The sequence below is a fragment of the Apodemus sylvaticus genome, chromosome 2 (assembly GCF_947179515.1).
Source record: "Apodemus sylvaticus chromosome 2, mApoSyl1.1, whole genome shotgun sequence".
Classification (NCBI taxonomy): Eukaryota; Metazoa; Chordata; class Mammalia; order Rodentia; family Muridae; genus Apodemus; species Apodemus sylvaticus.
In genome coordinates, this window is record NC_067473.1 from 24,848,512 (window position 1) to 24,866,969 (window position 18,458).

Below are 18,458 nucleotides of genomic sequence, written 5' to 3' on the forward strand. Positions count from 1 at the left end.
GATGATGTATACCACACCTTTACTGGACACATTATACAGCCAGCATTTAGAATGTATTTAGCTATTCCATCATGTCAGTGTTATCTGCAAGTTGCCATGAGACATTAACAGAGCCCTGTACAAACCTCTGTTTGTCAGAGGTCAGTCGGAATTGATGACAGAATGCTTTTAAGCCTGGGAACAGTTCAGTTAGCGGGGAGAGAAAATACAGGAGGGTATTTCACATTGTACATTGAGGACAATTTAGTCTTGTTAGAACTGACATGAAATATCATCTCATAATGTATGCATTTGCTAGTGTCTATCAACCAAACCAAAAACAATGATAACCCATATGTGAGTAGGCTTATCAACACCCAGACCACTTATGTGTTCTACGATGCTCAAGGAAACCCCACAAATACAATAGTAACCTGGTAGTTTGTTCTAAATCATGTCTTACCTTGTTCCCATTGTGCTACTGATGACTCTTTCTCCATAAGAATCAGCTCGTAAAAGCCAGAGGACCTAAGGTAGAGAGTAACCAAAGCCTCTCTACCCTGATGCTCTGGAGGCTGAGCTAAATGCCGTGGTTTTCCAGTAGCTGTTTGTGGACCCACTGGCTTACTTCCTTGATATTTTTAACACTCTGACTATCCTAAGATGTCAGTTAGTAAGTTCTATTAAAAAAGTATGAGTCACTAGGAAAAAACTATCCATATCCTCTCAGAACTTCTTTGGCAAAAAGCAGCTCTACCTGTCCCTCCTAGGTTCCACACTTGCACAGTCATGCTTTCCAGTGGACACATGCGCTCACAGCTGCAGGCTCCCTTCTCTGTGGCTGCTCTTGAGCTTCCTATCAAAGCTCCTTAGATCAGCAGTCATTTTTTTTTTTTGTTAGCAAGAGTGATTCATTATCCCAGCACAGCCCATAGGAGGCTAGTCTCCATTCTGAATTTCACATATATGCCAAGTTTACAGTGTCATCCCAGATCAGAGGGGAAAAATCTGCACTAAATGTGAAAATAAGATTACTGGGGCAAAACCTGAACACCCAAAGAGCAGTGGTAATATCAGAGACCTGTACTGATGCCTGGCAGCATAAAACCGTGAGCATGTGCAGCTCAATTAGTGGTACCTAAAAATCTCCTGAGATGTCTGCTCTCAATTTTATGTGATACAGTCCACATAACATATCACATGATCTGGAAGGACAAGGGCCAAGTGTAGGAGATGTGATTAAGACTAACAGGTTAGAGAATCTAATGCTGACAGAAGACCAACATGGTACCTAACAATCATCTACTGCAACTGCCTGCAGTTATATCGAATGCATTACATGGAAGGGAAACTGGGGATGAATGGGAAGGCAGTGAGAAAGGAAGGAGACCATGACCACAGATTGCTGATCAAGGTCCAAGTTTTAATTGGTGAGTGAGAATTTAAGGTTGGGGACAAGACTCTTTCCCCCAAGGTTTGAGAGTCTGCTCATCCTGTGTTGGCTCCAACTCTCCACTGCTAGTTGAGTAGCCTGCTTAAATCAGGGAATTGTAGATCTGGAAGAACACTGGACTTCACCTTGGTCTGAGCACTCCACTCTATGTGTAGGAGATTGTGGCAAGCACTGAGGTCTGGAATTCCTGCTAAAATGGCTGCTGGGGGAAGGGGGAGGGCAAAATCTACAACAGGAGAAATTATTCCTTCTTCCTGCTTCTGAGGCAACTGCACACAGGCAGGTCACATACATACAGTAGGAAAGCACACAATTGTCATTAAAAATAAATATGAATCTAAACAAAGCCACCAAACAAAACAAAACCAAACAAAACAAAAACCAGAAAATGCATGATCAATGACAATAACAACTGTACATGAGAATACATGATAGCATTGATCTATTATGGCAGTAATTAAATCATAAACTGTGTATCATTGGGGGAAACCACAATATTCATACAGAAAGACATTGCCTTATATAACCTAGTTGAGGTTGAATTCACTCTGTAGCCCAGGCTGCCTAGAGTTTACAGAGATCCATCTCTGACTGTGAGATCTAGGTCTACAGAAGAGGACAGAACACATGAATAAGAAACATTGTCTTAAGAGTCCCGAGTCACAAATAAAATTTATTCCTCAGAAATACAATTTAAAGAAAATAGGCTTCAAATGACAATAACTATATGAAACAAAGATCTCTCACTGTGCTTTTAGCAACACAGATGTACAGCCTGTTTCTCCTCTTGTACATATTGTGGCAGGGCAGTGACCTCAGTTATCTCTCAGGGGGTGTTTTCAGAACAGCAAAGGGAATAACTTATGAATTGGATGGCTCACTGGCTAGGTATTTAGGGCCTATTCACCATAAGGAATTGAATTATGTAGAAGAAGATTCCTCCAAGGAGTTTTTTTGGTTGTTGAGAATGGAGCTCAGCAGGGGGCTCCTGAGGTGGCAACTCATTCTGCAGTAGGCCCTCTTCCTGGGCTGTGGAAATTTCAGCTTTTGCTACAGTTTTGGAGACCTAGAAGAGGAAGGGTCTTATTAAGACAGAAGCTTGGTCAGGAACTAAATGTCAGCTGTCAGGCTGCTACTTCCCACCAACTCAACAGGAATGTTATCATTGACCATTTAACTGACACCATTGGGGTTAGAAGTTGAGGCAGGGCAAAATATCCATAACATTTACTAAATACATGGGCTGACAAGCTGCTACTCAGACTTCCATCAGTGCATAACAAGAACATCATACTAAGTGAGGTAACCCAGACTCAAAAGGTGAATCATGGTATGCAATCACTAATAAGTGGTTATTAACCTAGAAAACTGGAATACCCAAAACATAATCCACACATCAAATGAGGTACAAGAAGAAAGGAGGAGTGGCCCCTGGTTCTGGAAAGACTCAGTGAAACAGTATTCGGCAAAACCAGAACGGGGAAGTGGGAAGGGGTGGGTGGGAGGAAAGGGGAAGAGAAGGGGGCTTACGGGACTTTCAGGGAGTGGGGGGCTAGAAAAGGGGAAATCATTTGAAATGTAAATAAATTATATCGAATAAAAAAAATTAAAAAAAAAAAGAAATGGGCAATTGGAAGAGACCTAATTGTGTTGCAGGAAGTAAGGAAAATGCCACAGGGCACCCAGATCAATGACAATGAGCAGCAAATATTTTGTCTTTCCATTTGCATTTTAACCGTGTAAGATGTTTCCATTTTGGAAGTCACAGGATCCTTTCATGACCTCTGTTGCAGGACCTAGAACTAACGTGTTCTAAGCTCTGCAAAGCATCCGACCTATCATTACCACATGGAGGAAACTGGCATGTTATTGATCTTTCATCCTTACTAGTCTTCACATTAAAGAGGAGTAGCAAGGTATACTTGCCAATACTTCAGTTTCTCACAAGGGACTAACATCTCAGAATACTTGTGCATAGACTGAGCAATGAACAACTACATTCCATGAGGTAGGTGGCTCCTTGGGGGTGTGGATTAGAAAATGCTAGGTGAAAGCAAAAATGGATGCAGTGGGCAAATGTTCTCAGTCAGTAATAGCCAAGCTGAGCTGCTTAAACTTACCTGATGTTGTTGGTCCTGGAGAATTCTGGCCTTCTCCTTTTCGAATTTATCACTCAGATTCAAGTCAATCAGGTATTGCTGAATGATGGTCCAATCAGCATGTACTTCCTTGTTCTCCTGCTTCAGTTCGGCCAACCTCTTATTCATAATGTCTTTCTGTATCAGGAGGCAGCTCTCCAGGTTCCTGGAAACACATTCTGCACGGTAAGATCCTGCAGGCTCTTTCTCCCATTCCTACATCAAGGTCCCATTAACCCCACTAGGATACAGATTCCCATGGAGACCTAAAATATCCATGAGAGCTGCACAAAGTGCAAATAGCAAATTGAGGAAAGAAAAAAATTATTGCTGCAGACCAAACACCAAAGGGTTGCATATCTCAGCAAAAGAAAGAGGGATCTCCAACTATCCATGACACTGCAGTGCATTTCAGCAATATCACTTTGTAGTTTGCAAATCCCCTCAACATCGGTCAGTAGAACCAAGAGGAGGACATTCTATTCTTGTGTTGCATCACATTCGGCTCTGTAAAACCATACCTGTGCCCCACAGACCTAGTAATGTATAATACATTTCTCATCATATGTATCACTCTTCTGTTGAAAGGCTCCTGTGGATGCCTAGACAATGCCTGTAGGAGTAATGGAGTAAGGAGTCTCTTAGAGATTTTGAAAACTGATTCCAAAAGTCCCAATGCCCACTGATTACTAAAAAGCAGAACAGACAGAACCAGTCCTGCAGACTCTCCAGTCCAGAATCAAGGAAGGCAGAAACATACATTCCATACATGGTGGACTCCCTGAACAATACTTACCGATAGAAGTTGATCTCCTTCTTGTGCTCCTCGAATTTCTGTCGGGCCTCAATGTTCTCCATCTCTAAGTTTTGTAGAAATGACATGATCTCCTTCTCTTTTAACTTCAATTTTTCATAGAATGGATTTGGTGTATAGTAGGGCCTGTCCCCAGGAAGACAGAGCTCCATGAACCTTTGCTTTTAGGAACACATGAACTCAGATTGGGTCTTGTATTACCCCAGCCCAGGAAGGTCAATTCCTGGGTTCTACATGCTGGGATCTTCTTCATCTTTGGAAACTTTTATTCTGTCCTAAGGACAGCAGAAATTAGGCATCCAGCTGGATGGTGCCCGGGCTCCGTATGTTCACTCAGTTGTGCTGGATGGGCAGTCTAGTGCCGTGTGCTCTCAGTAGCCTAGGCCACAGGACTTTTCCTACTACATACCTGTGATTATATATTTCTCTGTTTTGACAAAAGGATTCTAAATCCTAGATAATTACTTCTTTAGAGGCAGACATTATACATAATTCTAGAGATTAGAACATCCATCTCAAATGTTTTATAATGGCCCAGCATAAGCACATATGTACATGTGCACACACACAGAATGCCACAGAGAAAGAAGAAGGGTAAAGAGAGACAGCCAGAGAATGAGAAACAGAGACAGAGACAGAAACAGAGATATTAAATTAAGTACCAGTAGAACCAGTACTGTCTCAGAATATACAGTATTTCACAGATCCCTGAATTTCAGAGTGGAGAGAAATATAAACAAGAAAAATTCATGCACAGGAGAAAACACAATCATGTGCACACACACACACACACACACACACAAGTGGACACAAACATGGACATAGAAACACACACACACACACACAATCTTGGGTATACACTTGAGAATTAGAAAAGGAGACTGAGTCAAAGAATGAGAGAGAACATGATTCAGAGACAGAAGCGTTGAGAACAAAAGCATCTTGAACTCTCAGAGTATAAGGCATACAGAAAAATAGGAACAGGCATGAACCTCAGGTGTCCAATCAAGCACTGAGATGAACAATGTGGGACAAGGGCCTTCCAGGTGCATCCAGGAGCTTCCTTCACTCACTTAACTGCCAGGCATGTACAAAAACTCACCACAAACTCTCAAGTCCTAGCGGCTAACAAAGCCACCTCCTCTCAAAGTCTGTCCATGCACACTCTGGAAACTCACTTTCTATCCCTGAATTCTCTTTTCAATTGGAGGGATCAGAAGGGACTATTTCCCATCTCAGTCCTGACCCAGTTTCAGGTTATCTCTCTCTTCTAAGATGTATTTAGGCACATGAGATTGGGTACAGGGATATTATGAAGATATATCTTTATAGGATGAACCACCTTAAAAAGATTAGCATGACACTGGTGATCCCAGACAAATAATACAGAATTAGGAGGAATGCATACCTCTTATTCATGGCTCCCTCTGTGACATACATCAGGCGTTCTCTTAGAAGATTTCTCTCTTGGGTAACGAGCTGCAGCTCTCTGGTCAGCATCTTCTCTTCCTTCTTGGCCTGCTTCTTGCTTAGGATTGTTGCATGGCATGATGTGTTCATGCCAGCCTCTGTAGAGAGAATAACACAAGTGAACTTACATGGTGGCAATGCACAAAGTGTATACAGATGACCCTGAGGCCCATAAGGACAACATGCCTAGAACCCAGTGACAACACACAGAGTATGGTCCTTGCTCGAGATGTCTCCTCAGTGGATCTCAGCTCTCCCATCACTGTACAGAGACCAGGAGATGTAAGCATACAGGTGTGTACTCTTTCTCCATACACATGCTTATGATGACCAGAGAGATGACTTCTCTTGGCTTATTGACAACTGCTAGGGGTATATCTTGGTTTGAGAGCCTTCAATCCTGTGGTTTCACATGTCAGATGATAAATTCACTATCCACATTTACTTCAGTCCTTGGAGATGCTCAGATCTCCTGCCCTGTTACTCTAGTCCCAGGACATGGCCTTCAAAGGTCATGCATGGGGAGAACATGGCCAACACATTGATTAATTTCCTCTACTGAAACAACAAACACCCCAGAGATGGCAAGAGTATCTAGTCTCTGACTGAGTGTATCAACACTTACAGGTCTTTGGTTACAGTACAGAAATGCCTGCCACATACAACTAGTGATAAAAATAGCTATGGTGGAAACTCTGTTATGGAGTGGAGGTCAGAGGACTTCTGAGATCAAAACATTATTCCCAGGAGCACAACTCTTTCCCTGGTACTACTGTCAGAGAAAAGCTGAAGTTAAAAGAACCCATGGGAGGAAAAGCAGTGGTGCCCTGCCCTACATTGGCCTAGGTAATTCCCTCTGTGCCTCCTGATGGTCTCATTCTATCCATGTCCAGAACACCCAGAGGAAGTAAAGACTTGGAGTTCTCATCATTAAAGCTTTGGCCTGGCCTCTCCTGCTTTAAGGGATGTAGAAAATAATGTTCTCACATCCTTGATGTTCAAGAGTTTTGACAATCATGGAAATTCTTTTCTTTCCAAGAAGCTCCGAATCCCTTGCCCCTTTGCTAGAAAGGCCAGGTCAGCCACTCTGCCAGGAAGCTCCCCTTCCTTTCCCAGTACTTAATCCACATTCCCCTCAAACACATTCTTAGTCCTTCATTACTCTCAGATGAAAGGCCAACTTCCTTCCTCCTCTCTCTAGTCTCTCTTCCATCCACACTGGCTCTTCCAAAATGTTTGCAGAGTTTGGCAAACATGTTCATCGAAGTATCCTCTACAAAGTGAGTAACTTCAGTGCTTCTCCTGTTGCTACAACACTGGTGAGATCACAGCTAATGCCAAGAACTCTCCAGGAGACAATAGAATGTTCAAGATTGGAATGCTGATGTCATGGGTTATGGCATTGGCTTCTTGCTAATTTTTTTCCCTATACTGACAGGAAACTAAGGTGTGCTTTCTTGGAGACTCTCCTAGGTCATAGCCATTGAGCCCATCCACTTTCTAAAGACAGGGTTTGCTCTAGGCCTGATTGGCAACACATCCCCATGTATCTGAGTGTTTCTTATTCAAACACTTCACAGTAATGTCTCATATTACCTCAAATTTCCCTCAGTCAGCAATACGAGACATTAAAATCTACTAAGATTTCATACCAGTTTGAGTATGAAGCCACAAATTTCTCCTGTCTTATCAGGTACAGTTGCATGAAATCACATCCAGGCAGAGGGTGTATAGCATGTTGCTATGTGAGTGTGTGTTAGAGGTTATATTCATGAAGTATTGTGCTTAACATTTGAAACTTGTCCCAAGATTCCTTAGGGGAGATAGAGTTGTAATCTTCATTGTGGGGGCAAAATTCTTGAGATCTGTTGGCAGAGGATAGTAAAATATTGGAGCCACCAATGAAAAGACCCTCAGGCTGAGTATGAGGCTCTCATCTGTGAACCAGAGTAATCAAAGGAGGATTGCTTACAGACCTCTGTAAGTTATAAAATGAGATTTTTGTCAGAAAAAAATAATATAGTCAACAGAGTTAAGGGTGTATGGAAATGCATTAGATATAGGTAAGTGAACAGAGCAAGGGCCTAACATCTTGTTTTTGGTTTCATGATTGGCTCCCCAAACCAGATAAACATATATATCTGTGCAAAATGGATGATTTAACGAATGCAGATCCTTATACTGATTGAATAGAACCATAGCAAAGATTTTGGGAGGTGAGCCATGACCCCAGAAATCTTTCTCAATCTATAAAGCAAAAATTAAAACCATTACAAATAAACAAAGATAAAGTAAAAGTAGCTCATATGAATTTACAGAAAGTGTCCAATACTGAGTTCTGATCAGGCCATTTAAATATAACAGTGTACATTTGCCGTTAATTTGATGGGTCCTATGTAAAGCTTTGTGGAACATTGTTAGATTAACAAATGCCATAAAGAACATAAGAATATGTGACCAAATTAACTTGCTTTAAGACAAGTTATTTTTCTGTGCCAGTGATTGGCAGGCACATTACAGCAACAAGCTGAACTAGGGAGCAGACATAGATTAACTGGCTGTAACTACACTGGTGGGTACACACCTCAGCTTTAGAAAACCCAGGTCTCTATCACTGACTAGTGCTTTCCTAACATTCCTATGAACAACATTTGTAAGCCTAGGAATAGGAAAGTGGAAACAGGATTATCTGAGGTGAATGTTTACCTGGGCAGCCAGGTAGAAGACAACATGGAATATTTGAGACCCTGTTTCAGAAAACAACACTGAAACTCACCCTACATCCAAGGCCTTACCTACCAATTTTTGTCTATTATAAAGAACTTACCAGTCTCTCTCTACAAGTATTTCTTGCTGGGAAGACAGAGAAGTGCAAATGATCTTTCTGTTCTACAGACCTTGTTCTCTCTTTACCTGGGTTCATATTAAGAAAAAATGAGAATGGGTATCACCTTCTGAATAACTGAGTAATACCCTCTGCTGCTGGCATGATACTGTGCCAATGACAATCTCTAGCTTCCCTGAGTGCTGTTGTCCCATCATGAAGTATCAAGTGCTGAGGCTACAGCATAGTGAACCTTTCAAGGGGCTAGACAGAAGCCATCAGAGATACTACACTTCCTTGTCCCGAGATTAAATCAAGCAGACACAATGTGAACTGAGCGTGCTATTTAACAATACATCATTCTCCCACCTCACATTTGTGAGTTTTATCCAGGGTAGAGTTCATATACCACTATCCCAGATTTGTCTTGATATACTTCCTCAGGGCCCAGATCTTGCTAGCCTTAATCTTGATTCAAATCATGGTTATGCTGACCATTGTCCCATTTTATGTTCTTTATGTTGTCAGGATTTTAAACTTATGAAATTCCACATCTATAAGCTTCACCAAGGATCCATCTAATCCAAGGTCAATATGCACTATTATGTCTAAGACGGGTTGAGTCAAGGCACTCTTAGGGATAAAAGTATGGAGAGGGATAAAGAATGCTTTCCTTCTGGGAGATCAGAGGAATAGGAAGGTCAGCTGAGGGCTTTCCCTGCCTCTCTGACCATCCAGGTTGTCACACCAGCATCTGGCTCCTGAGTCTTCATTGTTAAAATTAAATGCCTGGCACATGTGCATTGTTTTAAATTTATTCATTAATCATTCCATCAATTACATCTCAAATGATATTCTGCTTCCTGGATATCATTTCAACCTCCCCTCAACTCACATCTGCCCCTTCCTTTCCCCTTTGCCTGTATGAGGCCACTTCGCCACCCCCTACCTTCTCCTGCCCCACTGCTTCTGCATCTCACGACACTGGGACATCAAACCTCCACAGGATGAATGGCCTTCCTACCCTTGCTGTCAGGCAAGGCTATCCTCTGCTGCAATGTATCTGGAGCTATAGATCTCTCCCTTTACACTCCTGGATTAGTAGTCTAGTAACTGGGAGCACTAGGTGATCCTGGCAGCATATGTTGTTCTTCCAATGGGGTTGGAATCCCCATCTGCTCCTCTAGGTTTTCCCCAAGCTCCCCCACCATGTTCCCTGATCTTAATCTAATGTTTGGCTCCAAGGGTCAGTTTTTGGAAGGATTTCCCTAAGAACATTCTCAAGTGGTTCCTAGGCAGAAGCACCTCTTGACTACACGAACAGTGTCTGGTTTCCTGTCTGCAGACTTGATGGATTCCAGCATAGGGCAGTCCCTGGATGGCTCTTTCTTCAGTCTCTGCTCCATTTGCTTTTTCTGCTCTATTTTGCTTAGGAAAATTTCTGGTTTACAAACTTTATGAAAGATGGATGGCACCATTCCTTGACTGAGGGGTTTCAGGAGGGTTATGTTGGTGGTGGGTGGTTATGCACCTATTCACTGAAGGTGGTCTCTACAATTTCTCTTTCCCCCTTCTCTGCACAATTCAGCTAAAGTCATAATGCTTTGTGTCCTTACATTTCCCTGGTGCCGAGTTCCCTCACGTGATTATCCCCAGTTCCTCTTCTCCCTGCTACATATTTTTGTTCCTTTTCCAGACCCTCTGTACCTCGCTTCCATCCTCTCCAGTACCTGATACTGCCGCTTATATCCTTCTTCTCCTCTCTCCCTCCCAGATCTCCTCTACCTCCACCTCCCAAGATCATCCTGTCTGCCCCTCAATGCAGGACTGAAGCATTGACCATAACCAGGTCTCCCTTCCTTAGGAGCTCTATAACGTCTGCAGGTTGAATCATGTGCATTGTGAACTTTAGGGCAAATATCCCCCTCTCAGTAAACACATACCATGTATGTTCCTACTGTCTGTGTTACCTCACTCAGGATGATATTTTCTGGTTCCATCCATTTGCCTACAAATTTTAAGAAGTTATTGTTTTTAATTGCTTAGTAGTATTCCATTCTGTAACCATATTTTCTGTATGCATTCTTCTGTAGAAGGTCTTCTGGGTTCTTCCCAGCTTCTGACTATTATCAATAAGGGTGCTATAAACTTAGTGGAATATATGTACTTTTAATATGTAGGAACATTTTTTGGATATATGCCCAGTAGTGATGTATTTGTGTATTCATGTAAAATCATTTCCAATTTTCTTACAATCCACCAGATTGATTTATTTTTTTTAAAAAAATTATTAGATAAATTCTTTATTTACATTTCAAATGTTTCCCCCTTTCCTGATTTCCCCCTGAAAATCCCCTAACCCATCTCCCTTCCCCTGCTCACCAATCCACCCACTCCAGTTTCCCTGTCTAGGAATTCCCATATACTGGGACATGGAATATTCTCAGGACCAAGGGCCTCTCCTCCCTTTGATGCCCAACAAAGCAGTCCTCTGTATTTGTTGTTCAGTAGCAGAGTCTCCCGTGTGAAAGGTATATCAGGCTCCTGTCGGCAAGCACTTTTTGGAATCCACAATAGTGTCTGGATTTATAACAGTATATGGAATGGATGCCTAGGTGGGCCAGTCTCTGGATTGTCTTTCCCTCAGTCTCTGTTCCACACTTTGTCTCTGTATCTCTTCCTCTGGGTATTATGTTCCCCTTTCTAAAAAGGAGAAGGAGGATCCATACATGAATGCAAGCACGAATGGTAGGTGTTTTAAAAATGTGACAATGTAAAATATCCTAGGATAATCACCCAGACCCCCCTTTTATTTGAGGCTGACTATGTTAAAATGTCCAGTGTTTGCCAGTGCTTCTTATGAAGTCCTAGCAACTGTTATTTCAATCATACAGGCTTAAGCACTCACAAGAAAGTATGTGTCTGATGTACCAGATGATTGCCTACATTGTCATCTTAATTCACAAGCATGCCAGGCTATAGCCCAGTGCAGGTGCTTAATCTGAAGCAGGGAAGTTCAATTACAGACTCATTAACTTGAACATTGATGGCAACCTGTCTAGGATTAAAATTCTTGACTTTTATGAAATTGCCTAATTAGTACTACCATATTCAGAAGCATAAACTGTTATAGACTTTGTAAGATTCCTTGTGATTTATAGAAGCATACATATGCTACTCAGAAGGAACCAGTTGAAAAGATTACTAGGATGACTAATACTAGAAACATGCTTTAGTTGGACTTATAACACACCCTATGATTATTCTGCTTCCTGCAAGGCTATCATCTGCTACAATGTATCTGGAGCTATAGATCTCTCCCTTAACACTCCTGGGTTTGTGGTCTAGTAACTGGGAGCACTAGGTGATCCTGGAAGCATATGTTGTTCTTCCAATGGAGTTGGAATCCCCATCTGCTCCTCTAGGTTTTCCCCAAGTTCCCCCACCAGGTTCCCTGACCTCAGTCTAATGTTTGGCTTCAAGGGTCAGTTTTTGGAAGGATTTCCCTAAGAACCTTCTCAAGTGGTTCCTGGGCAGAAGCACCTCTTGACTATACCAACAGTGTCTGGTTTCCTGTCTGCAGACTTGATGGATTCCAACATAGGGCAGTCCCTGGATGGCCCTTTCTTCAGTCTCTGCTCCATTTGCTTTCTCTGCTGTTATTTTGCTTAGGAATATTTCTGGTTTATAAACTTTATGAAAGATGGATGGCACCATCCCTTGACTGAGGGGTTTCAGGAGGGTTATGTTGGTGGTGGGTGGAAATGCACCTATTCACTGAAGGTGGTCTCTACAGTTTCTCTTTCCTCCTTCTCTGCACAATTCAGCTAAAGTCATAACGCTTTGTGTCCTTACATTTCCCTGGTGCCGAGTTCCCTCACGTGGTTATCCCCAGTTCCTCTTCTCCCTGCTACATATTTTTGTTCCTTTTCCAGACCCTCTGTACCTCTCTTTCATCCTCTCCAGTACCTGATACTGCCGCTTATATCCTTCTTCTCCTCTCTCCCTCCCAGATCCCCTCTACCTCCACCTCCCAAGATCATCCTGTCTGCCCCTCAATGCAGGACTGAAGCATTGACCACAACCAGGTCTCCCTTCCTTAGGAGCTCCATAACGTCTGCAGGTTGTATCATGTGCATTGTGAAGTTTAGGGCAAATATCCCCTTCTTAGTAAACACAGACCCACTCAGAACTCTAAGGTATGGACCATTCCAACCAGAAATCTCTAAGCCTCAGCCCACAGAGAAACACCTTGAACTTCCAAAGTCACTGAATTCTTTTACCTGACATTCTTCCCTTGATTAGTGTAGTCATCAAAATGAGATTGTGATTGTGCTGGCCTTGCATGCTGGCCATGTGTCACATGGATTTCTGTTAACTGGATTCCATGCAAGGTTGTCCTGAGTTCCCAGTGGGACAGTTTAAACAGCTCTGAGGGGAAAATATTCAACCAATCATATAGACCCTCCTCAAATATCTCTCAGAAATGTTTGCTTGCTTTTTGATTTTGAGGTAGGATCTCTCTGTGTAGTCAAGGCTAGCCCTAAACTCTTGAGAATCCTGTTCCTGGGATTACACACATGGGATCATGTCTGTGTTCATGAAGTACAAAGAGCAGCTAAGTGAAAACACATTCAGTCCCTGGGATGCTGGTCTCACATAGTGCAAAGGTTAAAACATTGCACTCCATGCTTTAGTGTGAGAGACAGACTGCAGGGCAGAGCATGCAGAACTGCCCCAGGCATGTGCACACTACTCTCTTCTCTTTCCTTCTCTGCTCCTGTCCTTCCATTATCTCTGAGGATGCATGGGAATGCCCCAAGAGAGACACAGGAATCAACCATTTTGGTGCCCGTGGTTACTGCCTAGCCAGACCCACTACCAAGGTTTTAACTTTTTTATTTTGTTAGACCAGTATTGCTTGATCTTTTTTCTTGAGAATGGAATGGTTGTAATATTAAAAAAATTAAAATAAAAAATGAAAAATAAAACGAAAGGAAAAGAGAATGATAAAAAAGATGGAAGGAAGCAGGAGAAAGGAAGGCAGGAAGGTCTGGGAATGTTGCTTAGGGATAGGGAGGAAGAGGAGATGGGGTGGGGAGAAGAGAGAGAGGAGGGAGGGGACAGCAGGAAAGGCCTGCACAATCACAGTCCTAATCTTGAAAGTGTGCCATAGGCCTGGGTACAAGGAACTGTCTGGTTCAGGCCTTGACTTCTGCATCCTGCCTCCCTTAATGTTTGTTAGTATTTATTTAGAAAGACAGAGTAGTAGATTCCAGAACATCTGCTGTTAGCTCTTTTCAGTACCTTTATCTCTTTACCTTAAGGTTCTATCTTTGAACTTCAAGGTTGGATCTCTTTGTATGTATGTATGTATGTATGTATGTATGTATGTATGTATGTATGCCTGCATGCATGTACATATGTCTGTATGTACATATGTATGTATGCATGTATGTTTGTCTATGTACTTGCATGTGCACACCAGCATGTACAGGCATGAGCGCTTACTTCCGTGAATCAGGCTTATCTGAGAGCTTCTTGCTCTGTCAGAACTGGAACTATTCTATTGGTTTACCTGAGAGGGCTTGCACCTCTCTGACTGGGAGCCTCTGTTGCACACACCAGGATGCCAGGGTGTTACAGTCCACATCTGCAGATGGCCTTCATCCTCCCTGGAAGCCTGTCCTAAAGGAGTGGGATTACACTTCACCAGGGGGATTTGGAACAGGAGCAACTTCCTGACTGATGGTTTCCTCTCATAGAATCTTTAAAAATAGAGTTGCTTCCTATTTGTCAGTTTTGGTTTCTGTTTTTTTTTTTTAATTGAATGAAAATACACAAGATAGATTTTTTAAGACTCATTTCATGAATTTATATGCTTGTGTTGTTAAGCAGAGACAGCTTATTCAAGTTAGAAACAACTTAGAATGCTTCAATTTTTTCCCTAACAATTTAGCATACATCAAAGGTATCCAAAAGTGCTTTAGCAAAATAAGATATAAACACGAAATATTTTGTTTATGGGACAATAAATGACTGACCATAAGTAATATTATTTTCTCATTATTAGCTATTTGAGACAAACCCTGAATGGCCCAATTGAATTTGAAAAGTCAGTCTTTATGTTGCTTATGGATTGATGGATGCTATGTTGCCAGCATATTAAGAGGTGATTGGAGAATGGATGGAGAGAAAAAGGTTTATGGGACATATGGGGAGGAGGATCCTGGAAAGGGGAAATTATTTGGAATGTAAACAAATAATATAGTATATATATATATATATATATATATATATATATATATATATATATATATATACATATATATATATGTATATATATATGATAAATATGAAGTGTCATTGCCATCTAGTGGCCACTTTGAGTCACTGCCACCATTTTAGTCAGAGCTGAGCCTCAACTCTGATACTAGGCTCAGAGCAGATAAGCAGCTGGACTGGGCAGAGTCCATTTTTCCTGCTTTAGGAGCCAATCAGAGGTTACCAACAAGAGCCAATGAGAGACTGTCAGACAGATGCTAGTGCTTAGAAAGTATCCTTTCACTTTTTGTTTACTAATTGAATTTCAACTTGGTGACAGAAGGGGATCCCAGTGATAAATAACTTTGGAATTTATTAAAAACTTCTTTTTGAAGTGTGTTTTTGTCACAGTTCCGTGGGCACTTGATGAACTTACTATTTTTCTTTTTATATTTGTGTGAGCATGTAAATTTCCATCTAACAAAGCAAGTTATATATTGGGTTGCTCCACCTTCTCATAAGCTTCCTTTATTCCTGACATCGTATTTCTGACACAGGCAACACAGACTTGTCCTCTCTAACTTTGATTCATTGCTTCTTTCTGTGCTGACATATTTGCCCTGTTGTTTACAGTGACTGCCCCTGCACTGAGGTCTCATTTATCCACTACAAATTCCCTTTTATGAATTGTTTCAGGAAAGAATTTGTTTGGTCTCTCTCTGTTTCTGTCTCATATGCATGTGTGCACACACAGGTGAATGGAGAGTCCATGTTGGGTTCCCTCTATTACCTGCACTTTCCCTTTTGATACAGGGTCTCTCTTTGGAACTGTAGCCTGCCAATATGGCTAGACTGGCTAGCCAGCAAGCCCTTGACATCCACAGTATCTCTTCTTCCGTGGAGCTGTCATCATCATGCATGCCATGTTAAATCCATGCCTGTTTTAAAAATTATTCTGCCTTCTTTTGTCAGAAACTATACGTCAATAGTTTTCCTGCTTCTTATTTGTTCTTTAGCGAACAGGATACGTAGCATTGTGTTACTGTTGGGTTTGATAATCATGTTGCTTCATGCATCTCTGGGGGATCAATTTTAACTCAGTGTGTGTGTGTGTGTGTGTGTGTGTGTGTGTGTGTGTTTCCCTGTGTGCATTTGCCAAATATGTGCAGATTGTACATGGAGTTAAGAGGAGGGCGTCAGGCTCCTCAGAGCTGGATTTCATTGTGAGTCAGCCATGTGGGTGCTAGAAACTGAACTCAGATCCTCTGGAAGTACAGCAAACATTCTTAACTGCTAAGCTATTATTTCAGGCAGGCATATGGTTTATGATTTTTGAGTATGTGAACTCTACTCACTCTCCTGTCAATAGATACTTAGTTTTTATTTCAAGTGATGCAAGACTCCACTGTTTTACTTGTTTATTTACACACTGTCAGCCTAGATTGTGCAGGTTTTGGAGCTATTCTGACTTACATCCCAGTCCTGTGTCCCTTGTTACTTGCTGTTTCTCCTGGCCAAGTGTTCATGGTCTGTCTCTCATGGTGGCTCCCTCCTCCTTTGGTCTCCCCCCTTCTCTCTCTCCTGTTTATACTTGTAGCCCCAAGTCAGATAACTAAAAACACACCTACCTCTATCTATTGCCCAATGCCAGGCTTTAGCCTTTTATTGACCAATTAACTTGTGGAGCAAGGTTACACAGCATCCCTTGGTGTAAGTGAGAATCTCCTCATGGGGCAACCAGATCTTGAGGTATAAACTTTAGCATTTGGGAACAAGCAGCACCACACCAACCCCCTACTGCTATGAAATTGATCAAAGTCATGTGATTATTGTCATGAACACTTCTTAGATATTAAAAATTTGGAAACATGTCAGGATGAAGTATTTCTGAGCTGACATTTGGACATCCATGTGCTTAGTGCTACGAAGAAGGGAGCATGGGCCCATTGCACTCCTGCTGCTGAATGCAGCTAAAGCTCCTAAGAACTCCTGTTGGCGTGACTGGGCATGGAATGCACATGTCTGCTATGTTTTGTCAGTGATTTGAGCTCATGATAAGTAATACTGTTCAGATGTAATGTGTCATGTGACTTCAAGTGCTGTGAAGAAAGCACCCATTGTCTCTGGGACCAATCATCGTCCCAAAACAAGCACTTTGTTTCAAGTGCATCGAAACAAAAGCACTTCATGGTATGGACAGCACAGTGATTTTCTGTCTTGGTTTCCAGGAATACTCAAGACATAATTCACATATCAAATGATGCTCAAGAAGAACGAAGAACAAAGTATGGATACTCTGTTCCTTCTTAGAAGGGGGAATAAAATATCCACAGAAGGAAACAAAGTGAGGAGCAGAGACTGAGGGAAAGACCATACACAGACTACCCAAACTAGTGATCCATGCCATCTATAGTTACAAAACAAAGACGCTATTATTGGTGCCCACAAGTACTTGATGACTGGAGCCGGATATAGGATATAACTGTCACCTGGGAGGCTCTGCTAGTACATGACAAATACAAAGGGGGACACTCTCAGCAAGCCACTGAACTGAGAACAGGATCTCCAGTGGGGGAGCTAGAGAAAGGATCCAAGGATCTGAAGGGTTTTACAGCACCATAGGAGGAACAACAATATGAGACACCCAGTACTTCCAGAGCTCACAGGGAAAAACCCATCAACCAGACAGTGCACATGGAGTTTCCTATGGCTCCAGACACATAGGCAGCAGATGACGGCCTTATTGGACATCAAAGTGAGGAGAAGCCCTTGGTCATCGATGCTACAGTGTGGGTGAATACTGGGACAGGGAAGCAGGAGAGGGTTGATTGGGGAACAGGGGAAGGGGAGATGGATTATGAGAGTTTGGGGGACCAGGAAAGGGGACAACAATTGAAATGTAAATGAAGAATATATCTAATAAAGAAAAGAAAAAAATAGAATTAAAGGCATGAATGTGGATCTCTCAAACACTGGCCCACCAAACAGGCAGCACACACTAGCTGATATGAGGCCCCTAGCAGACCTACAGTGGAGGTCTGCCAGGTCTGTGTTCATTTAGAGATGATTTAGCTAACCCTCAAGAGATATGAGGTTCCAGAGAATTTAGAGGTCAGGTGGCTTGGTTGGTGGGGAAATCCAACTGGAGATGGGGGAGAGAAGGTGGTATGGGATATGGATCCGTTGGAGGGTGTACAGGGGGTGGTGGGGTGGGGAATAAAATATGGAGTGTATAAAAATAACTCATTAATTAAAAAATGCACAAAGTGGCTTTGAAGAAAAGGAGTCAAGAGTTATAAATTAATTTTTCATTCATAAATAAATAAAAAAAGAAGATTTAAAATGACAGTTAATAAAAACAGTAAAAAGCATTAGCAAAAATGAAAAGTAATAACAACATATAACATCCCAATAACATAACAAATAGCAAAACAATAAAAAACAGAACTTCAACCAAAAGTCTAACAGTAAAATATATGAAGCACAGTTCTCTCACTGCACTCTTAGGAACACAGA

The 18,458-nt window shown here is 41.9% G+C and overlaps 1 protein-coding gene across 1 annotated transcript in view; it reads right to left on the bottom strand.

Annotated features, from left to right (window-relative positions):
* Positions 1-5,944, bottom strand: part of LOC127677276 (uncharacterized) — a 30,719-nt gene extending 24,775 nt beyond the window's left edge. Inside the window, exons 1-5 of the mRNA XM_052172382.1 lie at positions 5,793-5,944; positions 4,367-4,510; positions 3,553-3,736; positions 2,340-2,498; positions 443-507 (exon numbers count right to left, since the gene is read on the bottom strand). Coding sequence (XP_052028342.1) covers positions 443-507; positions 2,340-2,498; positions 3,553-3,736; positions 4,367-4,510; positions 5,793-5,944 — 704 coding nt within the window. The remainder of the gene's footprint in view (positions 1-442; positions 508-2,339; positions 2,499-3,552; positions 3,737-4,366; positions 4,511-5,792) is intronic.
* Positions 5,945-18,458: the final 12,514 nt, after the last annotated feature.